Source organism: Ornithorhynchus anatinus, chromosome 4, assembly GCF_004115215.2.
Source record: "Ornithorhynchus anatinus isolate Pmale09 chromosome 4, mOrnAna1.pri.v4, whole genome shotgun sequence".
In the NCBI taxonomy this organism is placed as follows: domain Eukaryota; kingdom Metazoa; phylum Chordata; class Mammalia; order Monotremata; family Ornithorhynchidae; genus Ornithorhynchus; species Ornithorhynchus anatinus.
Window position 1 is genome coordinate 127480363 of NC_041731.1, and position 25060 is coordinate 127505422.

The 25060-nt window shown below is 45.2% G+C and overlaps 1 protein-coding gene across 1 annotated transcript in view; it reads right to left on the reverse strand.

Moving 5' to 3' along the window:
* The window catches only part of EVC2 (EvC ciliary complex subunit 2), a 174393-nt gene that overhangs the window by 138415 nt on the left and 10918 nt on the right, over positions 1 to 25060 (reverse strand). The window contains exons 2-4 of the mRNA XM_029063978.2: positions 19426 to 19480; positions 12541 to 12686; positions 9873 to 9938 (exon numbers count right to left, since the gene is read on the reverse strand). Of these exons, the coding sequence (XP_028919811.1) occupies positions 9873 to 9938; positions 12541 to 12686; positions 19426 to 19480 (267 nt within the window). The remainder of the gene's footprint in view (positions 1 to 9872; positions 9939 to 12540; positions 12687 to 19425; positions 19481 to 25060) is intronic.

A 25060-nucleotide genomic window follows, 5' to 3' on the forward strand; every position in this document is an offset into this window, starting at 1 on the left:
AATGCTTACTCGGGGCCCAGCGCCGTACTAAGACCTGAGGAGACTACAACGGAACAGAGTCGGCAGACTCGTTCCCTGCCCACAACGAGCTTGCAGTCTAGAAGGGGAGACAGACATTAACATAAATAAATTATGGATGTATTCATAAATGCCATGGGGCTGAGGGAGGGGTGGAGAAAGGGCGCAAGTCCAGTGTAAGGGTGATCCAGAAAGGAGTGGGAGAAGAGGAAATGAGGGCTTAATCAGGGAGGTCCCCTAGGAGGAGAGGTGCTTTCGATTAAGGTTATGAAGGTGCGGAGGGCGCTGGTCTGTCGGGTGTGAAGTAGGAGTTCCAGGCCAGAGGCAGGATGTGGGTGATGGGTCAGCGGTGAGATGGGTGATAATTAGGGATGGTAAGTAGGTAGAAATTAAAATTCATTCATTCTTTCAATCAATCGTATTTATTGAGCGCTTACCGAGTGCAGAACGATGTACTAAGCACGCGGGAGAGTACGACGGAACAGTAAACAGACAGGCCGGGTCGAAATTGGAAATGAGAGAGGCGAGGTAGGAGGGGGCAAGGTGACTGAGTGTTTCAAAGCCGATGGCGAGGAGTTTCTCTTTGATGCGGAAGTGGATGAAGGTTCTTGAGGAGTGGGGAAACAGGGGCCGAACGATTTTGTAGGAAAATGATCCGGACAGCAGAGTGAGGTATGGACTAATGTGAGGAGAGGCAGGAGGCTGGGGGGTCAGCGAGGAGGCTGAACCAGGCAATCAAGACAGGATAAAACAAGTGCTAGGATTAAAACGGTAGCATTTTGGATGGAGAGCAAAGCGTGGATTTTAAAGACGCTCTAAAGGTTGAACCGACGGGATCTGGTGACAGATCGACTAGGTGGGTGGTAGAAGAGAGATGAGCTGAAGATAACGCGAAGGCTGTGAGACAGAAAGGACGGTGGTGCCGTCAGCAGCGATGGGAAAGTCAGCGGGAGGACGGGGTTTGGGTGGGAAGGTGAGAAGTTCTGTTTTGCACATGTTAAGCTGGAGGTGTCAGCGGGACATCCAAGGAGAGATGTCTCCCAGGCGGTAGGAAATGCGAGACGGCAGAGGACGAGAGCGATCAGGGCCGGAGATGGAGATTTGGGAATCATCCGTATAGAGGTGGTGGATGAAGCTACGGGAGCAAATGAGTTCTCCGAGGGAATGGGTGTAGATGGAGAACAGAAGGGGATCGAGAATACATTAACTGAGGGGGCTATTCTTCGCTCTCCACCGACCGTCCAAAACACGCTACCCTTGTAACTCCCCAGCCAACTTTAATAATAATAATGTTGGTATTTGTTAAGCGCTTACTATGTGCCGAGCACTGTTCTAAGCGCTGGGGTAGACATAGGGGAATCAGGTTGTCCCACATGGGGCTCACAGTCTTAATCCCCATTTTACAGATGAGGGAACTGAGGCACAGAGAAGTTAAGTGACTTGCCCACAGTCACACAGCCGACAAGTGGCAGAGCTGGGATTCGAACTCATGAGCCCTGACTCCAAAGCCCGTGCTCTTTCCACTGAGCCACGCTGCTTCTCCTAACTTTCTAACCTTCTAACTCTTCCTTCCTCTCGAATCACTCACTCACTCGCTCTGGCTCCTCCCCCGGCTCGGAACCTTCTTCTTCCCCGCGCCTGCACGGACTCTTCCTCGGCCTTCCGCACCACTGAGGAAATGCCACCCGATATCAAACGCCATCTTCAAGAAGGTGAAAGATCTCACTGTGGCAAACTGAAGCATCTCATCACTCTCCACTGCCAGGAAGAGCCTAGGTAGGTTGTCTTGGATTGGCGACTCCAGAACGTCATTAAGAGAACGGTCCTGGAATCACAGGTGGATTCAGGCCACGGTGTCGCCCAGTGGACCCCATCGCTGCTGTGAGTCAGATACACGAAAAGTGTAGGGTGCGGCGTCGGGACCTCCAGACAATTTTCCTAGCCCTTCCGAAGGCTTCTGAGAAGCAGCGTGGCTCAGTGGAAAGAGCCCGGGCTTGGGAGTCAGAGGTCGTGGGTTCTAATCCCAGCTCTGCCACTTGTCAGCTGTGTGATGTGGGCAAGTCACTTCACTTCTCTGTGCCTCAGTTACCTCATCTGTAAGATGGGGATAAAGATTGTGAGCCCCACGTGGGACAACCTGATTCCCCTGTGTCTACCCCAGCGCTTAGAACAGTGCTCTGCACATAGTAAGCGCTTAACAAATACCAACATCATTATTATTATTATTAATCCCGGCTCTGCCACTTCTCAGCCGTGTGACTTTGGGCAAGTCAGTTAACTTCTCGGGGCCTCAGTTACCTCATCTGTAAAATGGGGATTAAAACTGTGAGCCTCACGTGGGACAAACTGATTTCCCTGTATCTACCCCAGCGCTTAGAACAGTGTTCGGCACATAGAGAAGCAGCGTGGCGCAGTGGAAAGAGCACGGGCTTTGGAGTCAGGGCTCATGAGTTCGAATCCCAGCTCTGCCACTTGTCAGCTGTGTGACTGTGGGCGAGTCACTTAACTTCTCTGTGCCTCAGTTCCCTCATCTGTAAGATGGGGATTAAGACTGTGAGCCCCACGTGGGACAACCTGATTCCCCTGTGTCTCCCCCAGCGCTTAGAACAGTGCTCTGCACATAGTAAGCGCTTAACAAATACCAACATTATTATTATTATTATTAGTAAGCGCTTAAATACCAAAATTATTATTATTTCAATGACATCAGTAGATCTGATCTTCCCCACAAGAGAGACAGCACAGCTCTCCCACCTTCAAATCTCTCCTCAAATCCCACTCCATCTGACAAGTCGTTTTGGTTTATTTAATCGCATTTATTGAGGGCTTACTGTGTTTTAGGAGAAGCACCGTGGCCTAGTGGAAAGAGCACACAGGCTGGGAGTCAGAGGACCTGGGTTCTAATCCCAGCTTTGCCACTTGCCCGCTGTATGACCTTGGGCACTTCACTTCTCGTGGCCTCAGTTACCTCCTCTGTAAAATGGGGATTAAGACTGTGAGCCCTATGTGGGACAGGGACTTTGTCTAACCTGATTACCTTGTATCTAACCCTATGTGTCACGTAGTACAGTGCCTGGCACATAGTAAACGCTTAACAAATACCATAAAAAAGGTCTTTCCTAATTCACTGTAGCACTTAGAAACTCAAACCCACTTCAGCCCTCCTGTGTATAAGACAGCTGTATGGGAGTACATTACTACACTTTACATGCATTTGAGCTCCTTGTCTAATAATTATGATGGTATTTGTTAAGCACTTACTATGTGCTAAGCACTGTTCTAAGCACTGGGGTAGATACAAGGTAATTAGGTTGTCCCACTTGGGGCTTACAGTCTTAATCCCCATTTTATAGATGAGGTACAGATGAGGTCTACTATATAGTGGGGGTTCAACAAATATTACTGATTGAATGATCGTATATCTATTTCAGTTTCTCTCCCATCTTAGAGTATAAGCTCCTTAAGGATGGGGAATCAATCAATCCGTGATATTTATTGAGTGCTTACTATGTGCAGAGCACTGAACTAAACGCTTGGGAGAGTACAATACAACAGATTTGGTAGACGTGTTCCCTGGCTGCAAGGGCATCTGTCTGGAAAATAGGGCAACGTTACAATAGGAAAGTCCCCACTTCTAAACTATAACTTAAAAATCAGTTAAATCAATCATATTGAGCAGAGTATGCAGAGCACTGAAATAATAATAATCATAATGATGGTGTTGGTTAAATGCTTATTATGTGTCAAGCACTGTTCTAAGAGCTGTGGTAAATACAAGCAAATCAGGTTGGACACAGTCCCTGTTCCACGTGGGGCTCACCCTCTCAATCCCCATTTTACAGATGAGGTAACTGAGGCCCAGAGAAGTGAAGTGACCTGCCCAAGGTCACTCAGCGGACAAGTGGCAGAGCAGGGATTAGAACCTGACTTTCCCAGGCCCATGCTCTATCCAACTATTATTATTATTATATTTATGTGTTGCCAAGTAATTTCCAATTCATAGCCACTCCATGGATATACTTTCTCCAGAACGTCCTGTTCTCTGCCTAATCCTCAACCTTCCTAATGGTTCTTCTGTTATCGCTGTTGTGGTCTCTATCCATCTAGCTGCCGGTCTGCCTCTTCCATGTTTTCCCTGGACTTTTCCTAACATTAGTGTCTTCTCCAGAGAATTAGTCCTCCTCATTATGTGTCCAAAATATGCTAATCTAAGTCGAGTCATCCCAAAGACCACTTTGGCTTAATTTGCTCTAAAATCCATGTGTTTGTTTTGCGGGCAGTCTAGTATTCACAAAAGCCTTCTTCAACACCACACATTTCAAAAGAAGCGATGCTCTTTCTATCCTGTTTTTTCACTATCCAGCTTTCGGATCCTACACAAATCCACTACACCACACTAATCCCGGCTCTATTGTACTAAGTGCTTCTTAAAATAGATGAGAACTCTACTCTGATTACATGACTGCTATTCATTTAAACTTAAAACACTAATGAGGTTCTATCATGGTCTTTCTGAATTTCTACAGGTAACCCACTTCTTATCATCTTGACAATTTCAAGAGTGTTTCAAAGTCTTTTTTTAAGACCTATTCTCCACTACTGATAACAACAGCACAGCCTGCAAGGCCCTGTGGAACAAGAAATTTTATCTTGCTGATTCATGGGACTGAAACTATTAATTTTCCGCCTTTCTATTTCTGAAACATGGTCATTTTGATAAAATTATAGCCTATTAGAGCCCTGTCACATAAGCATCCTCATTCTCCATTTCCTATTTTCTGCTGCGAGTATATTATCCAGCTCAGATTGTCTAGTACCTAGCCTCAGATCTGTTCCATAATTCTCAATTCTTGCACGTGGCCTTTTCCAAAGGATTTTTCTTAGAATAATAATAATAACTGTGGTATTTGTTATGCCCTTATTATGTGCCAGGTATTATACTAAGCGTAGGGGTAGATACAAGGATATCGAGTTAGACACAGTCCCTGTCCCACATGACTGTAAGCTCACTGTGGGCAGGGAATGTGTCTGTTTATTGTTATATTGTACATTCCCAAGCACTCAGTACAGTGCTCTGACACAGGAAGAGCTCAATAAATACGACTGAATGAATGAATGAATGAATGACTAGAGACTCCGAATCTTAATCCCTTTTTACAGATTAGGGAACCCAGGTCCTTCTGACTCCCAGGCCCGTGCTCTAGCCACCAAGGCCACACCGCTTCTCTAAATATGATTGATTTCCAAAGATGCCCAAGGCTTTGGCTTAGTTCGTGGGGAAAATATACCATGCCTGCCCCCAGTAAAAGAAGCAAAATAAACTGACTTTCAGAAACACAAATGTCCCTTCCCCAGATTATATATTAGATTCATTCAATAGTATTTACTGAGCGCTTACTAAGTGCAGGGCACTGTACTAAGTGCTTGGAATGTACAATTCGGCAACAGATAGAGACAGTCCCTGCCCATCGACGGGTTTACAGTCTAATCGACGGGCTTACAGATGCATAACCATTCATCGCTCTACTTGGCCTCAGAGACCACTGATGATGAAAAAAAAAACATTGAAGTTAATAATTTTAAAATTTTGTTGAAAAATGAGGATGCTTTAAACACAGTAAGCAGGAGCATGGGGTATAGCAAACATAATCACGTTGGGCAGTGTTGCCCTTAAATTGACATCCAAATTAAATATCTTATCAGGCTGATCAGACTTGACAGGTCTGGGCCCAGGATATGAAAAATGGTTATACTCCTCCTTCAGTCAGCACTGAAGAAGGGATGAGGAGATTCCTAGGGAGATTTTTCAAAGAGAAATGCTTAGACTGAATCTCTGTGTGCAAATAGAGAAAGTTTACAAATGACCAGACGAGGCAAGATAATAATACCAACTCACAAGATGGTATAGCCAGAGAAAACATAATTCATCTAGAAATTATACATATTATAAATTCTTTATATTTTTGCCTGTCAGCCTCTCTAGACTATAGGATTCTGTGGGCAGGGAATGTGTCTGTTATACTGCTATATTGTAATCTCCCAAGAGCTTAGAACAGTTGCACACAGTGAGTGCTCAATAAATGCAATTGAGGGAATGAACGAATGAAGCTCCCTGTGGGCAGGGAATGTGTCCACCAACTTTGTGGTGTTGACCTCTCCCCGAGTGCTTAGTACATTGCTCTGCACGTAGTAGGTGCTCAATTAATACCTTCGATGATGACTATTAGACAGGCAAGGTGTGAGCCTTCTCCGTGATCAGACTAAAGAAGAGTCCACACCAGGAATGAATGTCCAAGAAGAAAGGGAGGCAGCTTCTCAAACTCCTCAAATCTAGGAACTATTCAGGAAAATTTCGTGAGAGAAAAACACAACAACCACAGTTTGCAAGATCTGCATTTTGAAGACATTGTGCACAGGGAAAATGGCCATCCGATGCTATAGAAATCTCAGACTAAGGAGAGGTCAAGAGATGTTTAGATTCTAAAACTGAGAAGCAGCGTGCTGGGTGGAGAGAGCACGGGCCTGGAAGTCAGAAGGAGCTGGGTTCTTATCCCGGCTCCGCCACCCGTCTGCTGTGTGACCTTGGGTAGGTCACTTCACTTCTCTGTTTCTCATTTACCTCATCGGTTCAATGGGGATTAATAACAATAATAATAATAATAATGTTGGTATTTGTTTAGCGCTTACTATGTGCAGAACACTGTTCTAAGTGCTGGGGGAGATACAGGATAATCAGGTTGTCCCACATGAGGCTCACAGTCATAATCCCCATTTTACAGATGAGGGAACTGAGGCACAGAGAAGTTAAGTGACTCGCCCACAGTCACACAGCTGACAAGCGGCAGAGCTGGGATTCGAACCCATGACCTCTGACTCCCAAGCCCGTGCTCTTTCCACTGAGCCACGCTGCTTCTCAGTGATTAAGATTAAGACAGTGACTGCCCAACCCAAACTGCTTGTATCCACCTCAGTGCTTAGTACAGTGCCTGGCACATAGTTAAGTGCTTAACTTAGAGAAGCAGTGTGGCTCAATGGAAAGAACCCGGGCTTGGGAGCCAGAGGTCATGGGTTCCAATCCCTGCTCTGCCACTTGGCAGCTCGGTGACTGTGGGCAAGTCACTTCACTTCTCTGTGCCTCAGTTCCCTCCTCTGTAAAATGGGGATGAAGACTATAAGCCCCACGTGGGACAACCTGATTACCTGTATCTCCCCCAGTGCTTAGAACAGTGCTCTGCACATAGTAAGCGCTTAACAAATACCAACATTATTATTATTATTATTAACGAATACCATAATCACTATTATGATTATAATTATTTGTAGCTCCTTCTGTTTGGAAGCACCGTGGCCCTGCGGAATCGTCATGAGCCTGGGAATCCGAGGACCTGCGAGAGCTCTGCCACCTCTCTGCTGTGTGACCTCAGGCAAGTCACTTGACTTCCCAGTACCTGTTTCCTCATCTGCAAAATGGGGATTTAATACTTGTTCTCCCTTCTACTTAGTCCACGAGCCTGTGTGGGTCTATGAGTAGGCCAATCTAATAATAATAATAATAATAATGGTGGTATTTGTTAAGCGCTTACTATGTGCAGAGCACTGTTCTAAGTGCTGGGGTAGATACAGGGTAATCATGTTGTCCCATGTGAGGCTCACAGTTAATCCCCATTTTACAGACGAGGTAACCGAGGCACAGAGAAGTGAAGTGACTCGCCCACAGTCACACAGCTGACAAGTGGCAGAGCCGGCAGTCGAACCCATGACCTCTGACTCCGAAGCCCAGGCTCTTTTCCACTGAGCCATGCTGCTTCCCCAATCTGATTATGTTCTATCTATCCTACTGCTTCAGTACAATGCTTGGCACAGAGAAGCAGCGTGGCTTAGCGGAAAGAGCCCGGGCTTGGGAGTCAGAGGTCTTGGGTTCTAATCCCGGCTCCGTCACTTGTCAGCTGTGTGACTTTGGGCAAGTCACTTAACTTCTCTGGGCCTCAGTTCCCTCATCGGTAAATTGGGGATTCAGACTGTGAGCCTCACGTGTGACAATCTGATTACCTTGTATCTACCACAGTGCTTGGCATATAGTAAGCACTTAACAGACACTATCTTTATTATCATTATTATTACTATCGTTAATAAGTGCTTAACAAATCCCATTATTATTATTATCATTGTATTTGGTAAGTGCTTACTATGTGTGCCAGGTACTGTACTAATTACCGGGGTGGATACAAGCAAATGGGGTGTGGCACAGTCACCGTCTCAGTGGAGTTCTCAGTCTCAAATTCCCATTTTATAGATGAGGGAACTGAGGCCCAGAGAAGTGAAGTGACTTGCCCAAGGTCACACAGCAGATAAGTGGCAGAGCCGAGATTAGAAACCATGACAGTCTGACTCCCAGGCCCGTGCTCCATCCAGTACACCATGCTGCTTCCCAATTATCATTACTTTTATTATTATTACTATCTCTACATAAGTTATTTTTTATATTAATGTCTGTCTCCCCCTCTAGACTGTAAGCTTGTTGTGGGTAAGGAATGTATCGGTTTATTGTTATAATCAGCGTGGTTCAGTGGAAAGAGCCCAGACTTGGGAGTCAGAGATCATGGGTTTGAATCCCGGATCTGCCACTTGTCAGCTGGGTGACTGTGGGCAAGCCACTTCACTTGTCTGTGCCTCAGTTACCTCATCTGTAAAATGGGGATTAACTGTGAGCTTCAAGTGGGACAACCTGAGTACCCAGTGCTTAGAACAGTGCTCTGCACATAGTAAGTGATGATAATAATAATAATAATGATGTTGGCATTTGTTAAGCGCTTACTATGTGCCGAGCACTGTTCTAAGCGCTGGGGTAGACACAGGGGAATCAGGTTGTCCCACGTGGGGCTCACAGTCTTCATCCCCATTTTCCAGATGAGGTAACTGAGGAACCGAGAAGTGAAGTGACTTGCCCAAAGTCACACAGCTGACAAGTGGCCGAGCCGGGATTCGAACTCATGACCTCTGACTCCAAAGCCCGTGCTCTTTCCGCTGAGCCACGCTGCTTCTCCAAATGCTTAACAAAGTGCTTAACAAATATCAAGTGCTTAACAAATACCAACATTATTATTATTATTATTATATGCTCTCCCAAGTGCTTAGTACAGTGCTTTGCACACAGTAAGCAATCAGAAAGAATGTTTCAATGAATCAACAGGTTCACTTTCTCTTGGGACTCACTTTCCACATGTGTGAACGGGGGAGAAGGGAGGAAGAATACCTGTTCCACCTCCTATTTGGTAGATCAAAGCTCATCCTTAAATCATGCCTGAAGACTTCATCCCCACCATTATCTTTGCCATTGGTATTTACTGAGTGCTTACTGTGTGCAGAGCCCTGTACTAAGCACTTGGGAAAGTACAGGAAAACACACTTGGCAGACACGTTCCCTGTCCACAATGAGTTTACAGCATAAATGAGTTTCTCCAATATAAAAGAGAGATAAATGAGTTTCTTGAAATCAGACCCTGTTCCTTAACGATCCCGGCGCTGTTAAGAAAATCTTCGTTCATTCATTCAATTGTACTTATTAAGCGCTTACTGTGTGCAGAGCACTGTACTAAGCGCTTGGAAAGTTCAATTCGGCAACAGATAGAGACCATCCCTACCCAACAACGGGCTCACGGCTTAGAAACGGGCTCATGCGAAATGAAAATCTAGTTCAGTTAATAACCTGGAGGCTTCTTTCTCAGTCTCATGTGTTTACGTGTTTATATGTCAAAATGGTATCCATTTAGTTCTCCCATTCTTAATTGTTTGGATCCACCATCTTACACGTAATCCAATTCTTTCTTTTAAGAATCGTACTAAATAAAACTTACCATAGCACATTTCTGAAAAGTTACTCCAAATTCAGAAGTCACCGACGGTCTTGAAAGATCTTCATGCTATAATGAAATATCATTTGCACCGTTAAAAATAATAAAAAAAACCTTAAATACATGCACCTCGGCTGCAAATGATCAGTTCAAAGGCATTTGAAAAAACACATAAGGTACTTGAGGGAACACCTTTCAAGAGAATGAAACATGAAGTCAAGACACCCAAAGCAACTGCCCTGAAGTTTGGTTCTTTTTTATGCTAATAATGATTGTGATGGTGGTAGTTGTTAAGCACTTACTAGGTGCCAGGCACTGTACTAAGCGCTGGGGTGGCAGCGTGGCTTAGTGGAAAGAGCCTGGGCTTCGGAGTCAGAGGTCATGAGTTCGACTCCCGGCTCTGCCACTTGTCAGCTGTGTGACTGTGGGCAAGTCACTTCACTTCTCTGGGCCTCAGTGACCTCATCTGTAAAATGGGGATTAACTGTGAGCCTCACGTGGGACAACCTGATTACCCTGTATCTACCCCAGCGCTTAGAACAGTGCTCTGCACATAGTAAGCGCTTAACAAATACCAGCATTATCATTATTATTACAAGCAAATCAGGTTGGACACAGTCCCTGTTCCACGTGGGGCTCACCGTCTCAATCCCCATTTTACAGATGAGGTAACTGAGGCCCAGAGAAATAAAGTGACTGGCCCAAGGTTATACAGCAGACAGGTGGCGGAGCCAGGATTAGAACCCATGACCTCCTGACTCCCAGGCCTGTGCTCCATTCATTCATTCATTGAATTGCATTTATTGAGCGCTTACTGTGTGCAGAGCACTGCACTAAGCGCTTGGAAAGTACAACTCAGAATAAAGAGAGCCAATCCCTGCCTACAATAAATAGAGGCAATCCCTCTCTCCCCGCCCACAACGGGCTCACAGTATAAAAGGGGGGAGACAGACACCAAAATAGGTAAACAGGCATCAATAGCATCGGTATAAATAAATAGCCTCAGTTTACAAATGAGGTAACTGAGGGACAGAAAAGTGAAGTGACTTGCCCAAAATCACCCAGTAAATAAGAAGCAGACCTGACAGGAGACAGTAGGGCAAGTCTGAGGAGAATGTAAAACAACATTTTGTCACGCAAATGATGGGGAATAATGGTAACAATAATAATGTTGGTATTTGTTCATCGCTTACGATGTGCCAAACACTGTTCTAAGCACTGGGGGGGATACAAGGTAATCAGGTTCATTCAATAGTATTTATTGAGCGCTTACTATGTGCAGAGCACTGTACTAAGCTCTTGGAATGTACAAATCGGTAACAGATAGAGACGGTCCCTGCCCTTTGACGGGCTTACAGGTTGTCCCACATGGGGCTCACACTAATCCCCATTTTCCAACTGAGGGAACTGAGGCCCAGAGAAGTGAAGTGACTTGCCCAAAGTCACAGAGCTGCCAAGTGGCGGAGCCAGGATTGGAACCCATGACCTCTGACTCCCAAGCCCGGCGTCTTTCCACATACTGATGAATGTTAGTAGTCATTAGTTCCTAACCTAGTAATGTCCTGCACGGACCAGACGAAACAAGAGCAAGTAGCTTTGAGCCACAGCAAAGGGACCAGTTAAATATATTTAAGAATTCTTAGCAGGGAAGCAGTGTGGCCTAATGGAATAGAGCATGGGCCTGGGAGTCGGAAGGACCTGGGTTCTAATCCCAGCTCTGCCACTTGTCTGCTGTGTGGCCTTGGGCAAGTCATTTCACATCTCTGCGTCTCAGTTACCTTTAACGGCAAAATGGGGATGGAGACTGTGAGCCCCATGTGGGACAGAGACTGTGTCCCACCCAATTCGTTTGTACCCACCCCAGTGCTTACAGCAGTGCTGGGCACATAGTAAAGCAGTTAATAAATGCCACAGTTATTATTATGCAAAAGAGAGAAATAGAAAAAACATGTACAGTTTGATCAGTTTGGATAGATTAAGGTAAGTCCAGGTATGGAAAAAAGCATTTCTTTTAAGCTTTTAAAATTTTTGGAGTTCATCTTTCTATAATCATAATTGATGCAACTTCTGCTTCGCAAAACCAAATTAAGAGCATGCGCATTTTAAAACGCGGCTCTTGTCTTCAATCCATAAAACAGACAGAGAACCTCTCCTTTAAGTTGAGTTGTGCTTCATGAATTATCGTTGCTTCTATAGAAAATGTATATATATGATTTCTTTACAGTATGTGCTAAGTGCTTACTATTTGCCAGGCACTGTATGTACTAAGTGCTGGAATAGTTACGAGCTAATCGGCTTGGATACATTCCCTGTCCCACATGGGGCTCACAGTCTCAATTCCCATTTTACAGATGAAGGAACTGAGACCCAGAGAAGTTAAGTGACATATCCAAGATCACACAACAGACAAGTAGCGGAGCCGGGATTAGAACCCAGGTCCTTCTGACTCCCAGGCCCAGACTCTATTGACTAGGACGTGCCGACTCTCTGATTACACTGAGAGAATTTGGGCTTTAGGTGCCAATTTTACTCTCTCCTCTCTCCCCACCAACACCGTAGACATCCGGCCCAAATAAAAGTCAAATGTGTTAGCCCTAGACCGTCAATGTATCCCAGTTCTAATATCTGATCCCTAATATCACCATCATCAACATCAAAACATGCAACTGACCAGTGGGTGTGTAATGGAAGATTCTCGTTTAAATAAAATCTTCTGCGTCCAAGAGGGCATCAGAGAAAACAGCGAGGAGCTCCACTGATTGTTTGAGGCTGCAGACGTCAATAGGAGATTGCGGTCTCGGGTTCTTTGGCCGATTCCTACTTCGGATGAAATTGCCGGGGACAAAATTTGTATAATTCCAGGAGTTAGAGCAATCGTACCAAAGCCCTTCAACAACCCTTTTCACATATCCGACCGTCATCACATTGGCCAGGTATTGCATTACCAGATATTAAGTCCAATTCTGGCCAGATAAGCAGCTTGGCCTAGTGGAAAGAGCTCTAATTCTGGCTCTGCCGCTTGCCTGTGTGTGTGTGATTTTGAGGAAATCACTTAAATTCCCTGTGCCTCAGTTCCTTCAACTGTAAAATGGGGGTTCGATTCCTGCTCTACCTCTTGCTTAGAATGGGAGCCTATTTTGCTAATGTGGTGTACATCCCTTTGATTCTATTTATCGTGATTACGTTGTCTTTTGTTTGTCTGCCTCCCCCAATTAGACTATAAGTCCATCATTGGGCAGGGATTGTCTCTATCTGTTGCCAAATTGTACATTCCAAGTACTTAGTACAGTGCTCTGCACATAGTAAGCGCTCAATAAATACTACTGAATGAATGGGAGCCCCTGTGGGGACAGGGACTGTGACCAGCCCAATTACCTGTCCCTACACTTCATTCAGTTATAAAATCGTATTTATTAAGCGCTTACTGAGAGCACTAAGTGTTCAGGAGAGTAATAAACAGACACATCACATTCTTTGCCCACTGTGAACTTACAGTCTAGATGGGAAGATGGACATTAATATAAATAAGCTTATTACTGTGCTTGGCACATAGTGAGCACTTAACAAATACTACAGTTACTAATTTTTATGGCATTTATTAAGCACTTACTATGTGCCAGGAACTGTAATAATAATAATGATGATGATGATGGTATTTATTAAGTGCTTACTCTGAGCCAGGCACTGTACTAAGCACTGGGGTGGATACAAGGAAATCGGGTTGGACCCAGTCCCTGTCCCTGGTGCTCACGGTCTCAATCCCCATTTTACGGATGAGGTAACTGAGGCACAGAGAAGTAAAGTGAGATGCCCAAGGTCACCCAGCAGACAAGTGGTGGAGCCAGGATTAGAACCCATGACCTTCTGACTCCCAGGCCCACGCTCTATCTGCTGTTCACATGTTGCTTCTCGAACTGGTACTAAGAGCTGGGTTAGATACAAGATAATCGGGTTGATCACAATCTCTGTCTCGCATAGGGCTCACAGTCTTAATCCCCATTTTACAGATGAGGTAGCTGAGTCCCAGAGAAATGAAGTGACTTGCCCAAGGTCACCCAGCAGGCGTGGCAGAGCCGGGATTAACAATAATAATAATGGTATTTGTTAAGCGCTTATTATGTGCCACTAAGCACTGGGGGAAGACACAAGAAAATAATAATAATGTTGGTATTTGTTAAGCGCTTACTATGTGCAGAGCATTGTTCTAAGCGCTGGGGTAGATACAGGGTCATCAGGTCGTCCCACGTGAGGCTCACAGTCTTAATCCCCATTTTACAGATGAGGTAACCGAGGCACGGAGAAGTGAAGTGACTTGCCCACAGTCACACAGCTGACAAGTGGTGGATCCGGAATTCGAACCCTTGACCTCTGACTCCCAAGCCCGGGCTCTTTCCATTGAGCCACGCTGCTTCTCAGCCACACAAATCAGATTGGACACAGTCCCTGAGCCTCGTGGGGCTCACTGTCTCAATCCCCATTTGACAGATGAGAGAACTGAGGCCCAGAGAAGTGAAATGACTTACCCGAGGTCCACAGACAAGTGGGAGAGCCGGGATTAGAACTCGGGTCCTACTGAGACCCAGGCCCGGGCTCTAGGCATGACCCCACGCTGCTTCTAATTAAGGCAGAGGGGAAGAAGAGGCTGGGATGGAAGTGACTTTGGGCAATTCACTTCACTTCTCTGAGCCTTAATTACCTCATCTGTAAAATGGGGATTGAGACTGTGAGCCCCACAGGGGACAGGGACCGTGTCCAACCACATTTGCTTGAATCCACCCCAGCGCTTAGTAGAGTGCCTGGCACTTAGTAAGCACTTGAGAAATCCCATAATTCTTAATCCATCAGAAAGAAAACAGACATTTCCAACTCAAAGGCTCCCTCCTGTTTCTTTCCTCTGAGTCTGGGATAGCGAAGCTGCTCCAAGGCAGGATTTTTGCACGGTGTGGGGAACTTTGGGGAATCTGTGAACATTCAGAGAAGCAGAATGGCTTAGTGGAATGCCTGAGAGTCACAGGTTGTGGGTTCTAATCCCGACTCCTTCACTTATCAGCTGTGTGACTTCACTTTACTTCTCTGTGCCTCAGTGACCTCAACTGTAAAATGAGGATGAAGACTGTGAGCCCCATGTGGGACAACCTGATCACCCTGTATCTACTCCATTGCTTAGAACATCGCTTGGCACATAGCAAGAGCTTAACAAATACCGTCATTATTGTTTGCAGCTTTCTGTGCCTCAGTTCCCTCATCAGCAAAATGGGGAGTAAGACTGCGAGTCCCACGTGGGACAGGGACTGTGTCCAACCTGATTACCCTGCATCTACCCCAGTGCTTAGAACAGTACTTGACCCATAGTCAGCGCTTAACGAAATACCATTAAAAATTATATTTATATTTGGCCAACGTGCACTCAGGACTCTGGGAAAGGCTCCCTAATCCAAGACCAATGTCGACAAGGCAGAGAGACTTGTTGTGTGTCCTGCTCATCCAGTCAATCAATCAATCGGTAGTATTTATTGAGCCCCTATTATGTGCAGAGCACTGTACTTGGGAGATGACCCTCCACGCCTAGGATTTGGTGAATGGCCAAGACACCTTAATCAATGAATGGCATTTGAGTGTTTTCCATAGGCTGAGCACGGCAACTGTGGTATTTGTTTAAGAGCTTACTATGTGCCAGGCATTGTTCTAAGCACTGGGGTAGATTCAAGATAATCAAATTGGACACGGTGCCTGTCTCACAAGGGGCTCACACTCTTAATCCCCATTTTACAGTTGAGGGAACTGAGGCCCAGAGAAGTGTAGTGACTTGCCAAGGCCACACAGCACATAAGCAAGTGATGGAGTCGGGATTAGAACCCAGGTCCTCCTGACTCCCAGGCCCGGGCTCTATCCTCTAGGCCACGCTGCCCTTGGGCAAATACCATTCAGTAGATTTGGCAGATCCCTGCCCCGAGTGAACTGCAAGTTAACCTTACTCTTTCCAGGCCAAATGTAAACTTTCTTTAAAATCACCTTGGGATGCCTCTTTTAACATATTTGGTGTTTACCGCATTTGTTTTCTTTTCCCTATTGCTTTAGGATCTTGATTTATATCCTCAAAAGACACAGCATGGAAGAATCAATTTAAAGTCTCTCAAATTACACTCCGCTGCAAACAAGCCAAGATGGTAATTTTCTGCACTTCATTAGCTTTTGATATTTCAACAGGTAAAAATAAGTGGGTCTAAACTCAAGTAAAAAGAAAATGAGCCCAATAACTGGTGTATTTGAATGGAACATTACACAGTACGCTCGGAAAATGCCAGTAGTCTAAAATCTACCTAATTATTTCAGTTGGAACATTTCAGGATTGAAACATTGATTCACTGTTGTAAAAAAAAAAACCTCATACATGCTTCAAAGAGCTTTGCAAAGGTCAAAAACCAAACTACAACATTATGGGACAAATATAAATAAAGGAAATTAATTTGGGAACTGACTTTCAAAGCTGAGAACCAGAACTAAAGGACCGAGACAACTTCTTGAGGGCAAAATATAATGACTGCCTTAAATAATAAAATTCCAGTTGACTCAAAGGAATTTTATTGTCATCGATGCTTAGTACAGTGCTCTGCACACAGTAAGTGCTCAATAGGCACTTAGTATAGTGCTCTGCACATTTATTTATTGCCATTGTTCTCGTCTGTCCGTCTCCCCCGATCAGACCGTAAGCCCGTCAAACGGCAGGGACCTTCTCTATCTGTTGCCGACTTGTTCATTCCAAGCGCTTGGTACAGTGCTCTGCACATAGTAAGCGCTCAATAAATACTATTGAATGAATATTGAATGAACAAATACCATCGAATGAAATACCAATAATGATGATAAATGAAATAGAATAGTCGAAGACTTCTAACAGATGTCAGAGAAAATTATTAACCAGAGGGACAAGTCTGTTTCCTTACGTTAGCCCACTTTTGAATATCAATCAGTCGATATCCAATTAATGTTTACTGAGTGCTCAGTGGAAAGAGCCCGGGCTTGGGAGCCAGAGGTCGTGGGTTCGAAGGGCAGAACTGTTATTAGGGAAATTATCTGGGCGATGGAGTGAAGTATGGAAAGGAGAGAGACAGGAGGCAGGGAGGTCAACATGGAGACTGATGCAATAGTCAAGACGGGGTAGAATAAGCGCTTGGATCATTGAGGTAGTTGTTTGGATGGAGAGGAAAGAGTGGATTTTAGCTAGGTTATGAAAGTAGAACCGATCAACTGATTTTGTGGGCTGAAAGAGAGATGAGTCGATAATAATGAGCCTGGGAGTCAGAGGTCGTGAGTTCTAATCACAATCAGAGTGAGTTCTTAGAACAATGCTCTGCACATAGTAAGCGCTTAACAAATACCAACATTATTATTATTTTCTTGTGTCTTCCCCCAGTGCTTAGTGGCACATAATAAGCGCTAAACAAATACCATTATTATTATTGTTAATCCCGGCTCTGCCACGCCTGCTGGGTGACCTTGGGCAAGTCACTTCATTTCTCTGGGACTCAGCTACCTCATCTGTAAAATGGGGATTAAGACTGTGAGCCCCAGGTGGGACAACCTGATCACCCTGTATGTGGCTCAGTGAAAAGAGCGTGGGCTTCGGAATCAGAGGTCATGGGTTCTAATCCCGGCTCTGCCACTTGTCAGCTGTGTGACTGTGGGCAAGTCACTTCACTTCTCTGGGCCTCAGTTACCTCATCTGTAAAATGGGGATTATCTGTGAGCCTCACGTGGGACAAACTGATTACCCTGTATCTGCCCCAGCGCTTAGAACAGTGCTCTGCACATAGTAAGCGCTTAACAAATACCAACATTATTATTACTCCAACGCTTAGAATAGTGCTTGGCACATAGTAAAAGCTTAACAAACACCATCCTTATTACTAATATTATTATTACTAAGCGCTTGGGAGAGTGCAGTAGAAGAGAATCAGTAAATGCATTCCCTGACTACAAGGAGTTTACGGTCTAGAGGGGGAGAAAGACACAAATATAAATAAATTATGAATATGTATGTAAGCTCATTCATTCATTCAATAGTATTTACTGAGCACTAACTATGTGCAGAGCACTGTACTAAGCACTTGGAATGTACAATTTGGCAACAGATAGAGACGATCCCTGCCCACCGATGGGCTCACAGTCTAGTCGGGGGAGACAGAAGGATAAAAACAAGACAACTTAATAGCAATAAATAGAATCCAGGGGATGGACACCTCATTAACAAAATAAATAGGGTAATAAAAATATATACAAATGAGCCCAGTGCTGAGCGGAGGAGAAGGAAGAGGGGGAGGAGCAGAGGGAAAGGGGGCTTAGCTGCGGGGAGGTGAAGAGGGGGTAGAGGGGGAGCAGAGGGAGCAGAGGGAAAAGGGGGAGCTCAGTCTGGGAAGGCCTCTTGGAGGAGGTGAGCTCTCAGTAGGGCTTTGAAGAGGGGAAGAGAAGTGCTGTGGGTTTGCGGGTGGATGAATAAAGGGCGCAAATCCAAGTGCAAGGGTGATGCAAAAGGGAGTGGAGAAGAGGAAATGAGGGCTGTAGGAGGAGAGGTGCTTTTAATAAGGCCTCGAAAGTGGGAAGAGCGAATTCTTTATGGGAATAGAGGAGGAAGAAGTTCCAGCCCAGAGGCTGGACCGGGGCGAGGGATTATTAGTGAGATAGACGAGTTGGAGGTAGAGTGAGTAGGCTGGCATTAGAGGAGCGCAGCGTGAGGGCTGGGAGACAGTAGGAGAGTAGTCAGGTGAGGTAGGAAGGGGCCAGGCGATTAAGGACTTTACAACCAATGGTAGACTCCGTTATTTTAACCACTCCATCGAATGAGAAAAATTAAGAGATAGATTAAAAATCCGGGCCTCGTGGGACAAGAGCTAATAATAATACTTGTGCTATTTTGAAGCACATACTACGTACCACGTACTGCATCAAGCACTAGGACAGATATAAGCACAACAGACACCGTCCTCCTCCCTCTTGAGGTTCGCAGTCCAAGGGGGAGGGAGAACAGGTAGTGAATCCCCATTTTACAGCCGAGAAAAGTGAGAAACAGAAAAGTTAAGTGACTCGTCCAAGGTCACACAGCTTGGCAGAGGTGGGATTAGAACCCAGGGCCTCTGATTCCCAGGCCCGCCCTTCACCACTAATAATAATGTTGGTATTTGTTAAGCACTTACTACGTGCGGAGCACTGTTCTAAGCGCTGGGGGAGATGCGGGGTAATCGGGTTGTCCCACGTGGGGCTCGCAGTCTTCATCCCCATTTTACAGATGAGGGAACTGAAGCACAGAGAAGTTAAGTGACTTGCCCAAAGTCACCCAGCTGACAAGTGGCAGAGCTGGGATTAGAACTCACAACCTCTGACTCCCAAGCCCAGGCTCTTTCCACTGAGCCACGCTGCTGAGATGCTGCGTGCACTTGTTTAGCAATGCATAGAGGACTTTGAAAGGCAAGTGAAAAGTCAGGAAAGGACTTGGTTAAACTGACTGAAAGCTCTTTAAAGGATTTAAACAATTAAAAGAATGATTATTACAAAAACATACCTGCTGTACTGGAGCAGCAGCTGGCTTTATCACCATCCATCTTAAGCTTCAAGTCCTAAAGTTTGCAAGAGACACCAAAAAATTGATAAAGGCACACAAATTTAATTTTACGTGATATCTGCTAAGTGTCATCCTGGGGCAAGACTAAACCAGATCATATTCTTTAAGGATTCCCCAAATTCCTGGTCATTTGAATCAGAGTGGGAAAAAGTGTGGTGTAGTGGATAGAGAAAAGAGCAGGCCTGGGAGTCAGAGGAGCTGAGTTCTAATCCTGACTCTTCCGCCTGCTTGCTGCCTGACCTTGGGAAAGTCATCTAACTTCTCTGGGCCTCAGATTACGACTGGGAGTCCCACGTGGGACGGGCGCTGTGTCCAACCTGATTAGCTTGTATCTACCCCAGCACCTGGTACAGTGCCCGGCACACAGTCGGTGCTTAACAAATACCATTATAAAAATTTTTAAATCAGCACAGGATTTAACTTTATTTTAAATAAGTCGCTTTTCACCCTTACAGGAACCAAACACTTTTTCCTTCCACTCTTTAGAAGGACTTAATTTAGGGAAAATAACCCAAAACATAACTGTTATATAAAACCATACCGTTTGTTGGAATTGAACATTATAAAATAAATTGAACTTTTATCAAAATCAAATCAACATAAACGACTGGCTTGAACAACTAGAGCCCAAAATCTGAATTTTAGAACTACGAAATTTCATGAATTTACTTTAATATTCCCTTTCCGTCCCTGACTCCTCACTTGACCTGCAAATATGCAACTCAATCATTCAGTCAATCACATTTTTTGAGTGCTTACTGTGTGCGGAGCATTCATTCAATAGTATTTATTGAGCGCTTACTATGTGCAGAGCACTGTACTAAGCGCTTGGAATGAACAAATCGGTAACAGATAGAGACGGTCCCTGCCCTCTGACGGGCTTACGGTCTAATCGGGGGGAGACGGGCAGACAAGAACAATAGCAATAAATAGAATCAAGGGGATGAACATCTCATTAAAACAATAGCAAATAAATAGAATCAAGGTGATGTACATCTCATTAACAAAATAATAGAATCGCACTGTATTAAGCACTTGGGAGTTGTCTGCTGTGTGACCTTGGGCAAATCACTTCACTTCTCTGGGCCTCAGTTCCCTCATCTGTAAAATGGGGATGACGACTGTGAGCCCCATGCGGGACAGGGACTGTGTCCAACCCGATTAACTTGCATCTACCCCAATGCTTAGAACAGTGCTTGGCACATAGGAAGCACTTCAAAATTACCATTATTATTATTTATTATTATTAATATACCAATAGGGGACTCCTCTGGGTTGTCACACCAGGGGCTCAGCGTAAACATGCCGAAAACCAAACTCCTCATGTTCCCACGAGAGCAGCTTCCCCATACAACTTTCCCACCCCTGTGGACACCACCACCGGCATGTCACTCATCCCAGAAGCCCAGAACCTTGAACTCCTCCTAGGCACGGATCATACCTACTGACACCTCTTTTTATACTTTCCCAAATGCTCAGTACAGTGCTTTACGTATAGTAAGTCCTCAGTAAAAAACAATGACAAAAATAACAACGGTGGATTTGAGAAGCAGCGTGGCTCAGTGGAAAGAGCACGGGCTTTGGAGTCAGGGCTCATGAGTTCGAATCTCAGCTCTGCCACTTGTCGGCTGTGTGACTGTGGGCAAGTCACTCTCAGTTCCCTCATCTGGAAAATGGGGATTAAGACTGTAAGCCCCACGTGGGACAACCTGATTCCCCTATGTCTACCCCAGCGCTTAGAACAGTGCTCGGCACCTAGTAAGCGCTTAACAAATACCAACATTATTATTATTAAGCACTTGCTCTGTGCCAGGCACTGCATTAAGCGCTGGGGTAGATACAAGATAACAAGATGGACACAGTTCCTGTCCCTCATGGGGCTCCCAGTCTTAATCTCCATTTTACAGATGAGGTCACTGAGGCCCAGAGAAGAGAAGTGACTTGCCCGAGGTCACAGAGCAGACAGGTGGCAGAGCCGGGATTCGAACCCACGTCCTTCTGATTCACCGGCCCGTGCTCTAAGCACTAAGCCACGAGAATCATCACGTGTTGACTATCGTGCTCTGCACCAGGGAAGTACTTCATATAAATGACTGATTGTTAGAGGGACATGATTCCTGACATTAACGATTTTACAGTCAAGAGGGAGAGATCGACTCAAATCACTCACAGAAAAGAGAAAAAGGGGTTACGTGATCCTCATTAGATCCCGGGTTTCGGCAGGTCGGTTCTAGAAGCATCATGGCGTGCTGGAGACGGCACTGGCCTGGGAGTCAGAAGGACCTGGGTTCTAATCCCGGCTCCACCACTCATCTGCTGTGGGACTTGGGGCAAATCACTTCCGGACTGTGAGCTCGTTATACGCAGGGATTCATTCATTCACTCATTCAATTGTATTTATTGAGCACTTAATGTGTGCAGAGCACTGTACTAAGTGCTGGGAAAGTACAGTTCAGCAATAGAGACATTCCCTGCCCACAGCGGGTTTACGGTCTAGTTGGGGGAGACAGACAACAAAAAGGTAAACAGGCACAATTTATATTATTTATAATAAATAGAATTGTAGATATTTACATATATATATAAATACATATGTACACACATACACATATATATATACGTATGTATGTATTATGAGAAACAGCGTGTCTCAGTGGAAAGAGCATGGGCTTTGGAGTCAGAGGTCATGGGTTCGAATCCCCCCTCTGCCACTTGTCAGCTGTGTGACTGTGGGCAAGTCACTTAACTTCTCTGTGCCTCAGTTCCCTCATCTGTAAAATGGGGATTAACTGTGAGCCCCACGTGGGACAACCTGATTACTCTGGATCTACCCCAGCGCTTCGAACAGTGCTCTGCACATTGTAAGCGCTTAACAAATACCAACATTATTATTATTATTACATATATATTTGTGTGTGCTGTGGGGCAGGGAGGGAGATTGTCCCTCTTTACTGCTATATCGTACTTTCCCAAACGCTTAGTACAGAGCTCTGCACAGCGTAAGCGCTCAATAAAAACGACTGAACGATTGAATGAAGTTGAATGAACTTCACTTCTCCGGGTCTCATGCCGTCTTTCGTAAAACAGGGATTGAAACTGTGAGCCCCACGTGGGACAGGGACTGGGTCCAACTCGATTTGCTCGTATCCACCCCGACGTTCAGTCCAGTGTCCGGCACATGATGAGCGTTTAACGAATAGAGTCATTACTATTATGTATGTGAATTGGTACAGTAAGAGGTTGTGAAAAACGGTGTGGACGGATGAGAGGTTAGTCAGAGAAGGCCTCCTGGAGGAGATGAGATTTCAGGATCGCTCGGGTAGTGGGGAGAGCGGGGATATACCAGATGTGAAGGGGTGTGGGTGGGTGGGTGGGTTTTGGGGGGGCTAAGGGGTGCCAGCCAGGAGGGAGGATGTGAGATATGGTGCCGACCGTAGAGATATGGTGCCACCATTCATTCATTCAATTATATTTATTGAGCGCTTACTGTGTGCAGAGCATCGTACTAAGCACTTGGAATGTACAATTCGGCGACAGATAGAGACGATCCCTGCCCAATGACGGGCTCACACTCTAAACGGGGGTGACAGACAACAAAACGAAACAAGTAGACAGGCATCAATGCCATCAAAATGGATCAGTAGAATCATAGATATATACACATAATTAATAAAATAGAGTAATAAATAATATATACAAATATAAACAAGTGCTGTGGGGAGGGGAAGGGGTAGAGCAGAGGGAGAGGAGGAGGGGCAGAGGGAAAGGGAGGGCTCAGCCTGGGAAGGCCTCCTGGAAGAGGTGAGCTCTCAGCAGGGCTTTGAAGAGGGAAGGAGAGTTAGTTTGGCGGAGGGGAGGAGGGAGGGCGTTCCAGAACAGTGGGAGGACGTGGCCCAGGGGTCGACGGCGGGACAGGCGAGAACGAGGCACCGTGAGGAGAAGAGATTAAAGTCAAGGTTCCCAAAGAACTCATTTAAAGAGTAACCACTAAACTCCCAGGACACAAATTACACATTCTTCCGTGTGGACTCCTGGACGGTCAGTCATCGCCATGGCAACTAGTTGACGTCGAATAAGAGATCGAGCCTTCTCACCAGGAGACCAAGGAAATAGAGAAAGCTAAGGGAAAGAATGAAGCTCTCTAAAAGCACCACAGGAAAGTACTCAAATTGCGGGAGAAACTCATTTCACCGTGTGACCGATCTTTTTCTAATTCTTAGATACGAAAGCCCTTCGTTTCCATCAAAAGTACCATCCTACAGAATCTCGTTTCCAGCTGCAAAGTCACTTCTGCAACTTCGAGAAAGATTCCTCAAGTTACAGTACTCTGTTATAAGCTCTTTGAGGGGAAGAAACAGCTCTGACGTGTCTTCTATGGGACGTTGGGAAAAATCACCTCAGCTCTGGGCCTCAGTTACCTCATCTGTAAATTGGGAATTAAATCCTACTCCTTCCTACTTAGACTGAGAGCCCCATGTGGGACAGGAACTGTGTCCAACTTGGAGAAACATTCCTCAAGTTACAGTATCCTGTTATAAGCTCTTTGAGGGGAAGAAGCCGCCCTGACTTGTCTTCTACGGGACATTGGGAAAAATCACCTAATATCTCTGGGCCTCAGTTACCTTATCTGTAAATTGGGGATTAAATCCTACTCCTTCCTACTTAGACTGTGAGCCCCATGTGGGACAGGAACTGTGTCCAACTTTGAGAAAGATTCCTCAAGTTACAGTATCCTGTTATAAGCTCTTTGAGGGGAAGAAACAGCTCTGACGTGTCTCCTACGGGACGCTGGAAAAAAATCACCTAATTTCTCTGGGCCTCAGTTACCTTATCTGTAAAATGGGGATTAAATCCTACTCCGTCCTACTTAGACTGTGTGCCTCATGTGGGACAGGAACTGTGTCCAACCCAATTAAGGTGAATTCCAAATGTCCAAAGAGTTTAAGGAAGGCATAAGAAAAAGAAAGAGCGTGAGAGAGAGAGAGAGAGAAAAACAGAGAGGGAGAGACACAGAGAGAGAAACAGAGAGGGGGACAGAGAGAGAGAGCTCCTTGTCTGATTCTCCCTGTAGACTGTAAGCTCCTTGTGGGCAGGGAACATGTCTACCAACTCTTATATCCTCCTAAACACTTAGTATAGTGCTCTGCAAACGGTATAGTGCTCAATAAGTATCAGTGATTGATAATAATAATGGTATTTGTTAAGGGCTTACTATGTGCCAAGCACTGTTCTAAGTGCTGGGTAACTGAGGCACAGAGAAGCGAAGTGACTTGCCCAAAGTCACACAGCTGACAAGTGGCAGAGCCAGGATTAGCACCCATGACCTCTGACTCCCAAGCTCTTGCTCTTTCCACCGAGCCACACTGCTTGATTGGTTGCTATCCTACTTACTACTGATGGCTAGCTTAATTACTAATCCTACTCCTCCACTTGACATCTCTGTGACCCTGAGCAAGTCACCAAAATGATCTGAGCTTCATTTCCTCATCTGTAAAATAGAGATTAAATACCTGTTCTTCAATCACTCGAGCAACGGTATGATTACTATGTGCAGAGTGCTGTTCTAAGCGCCTGG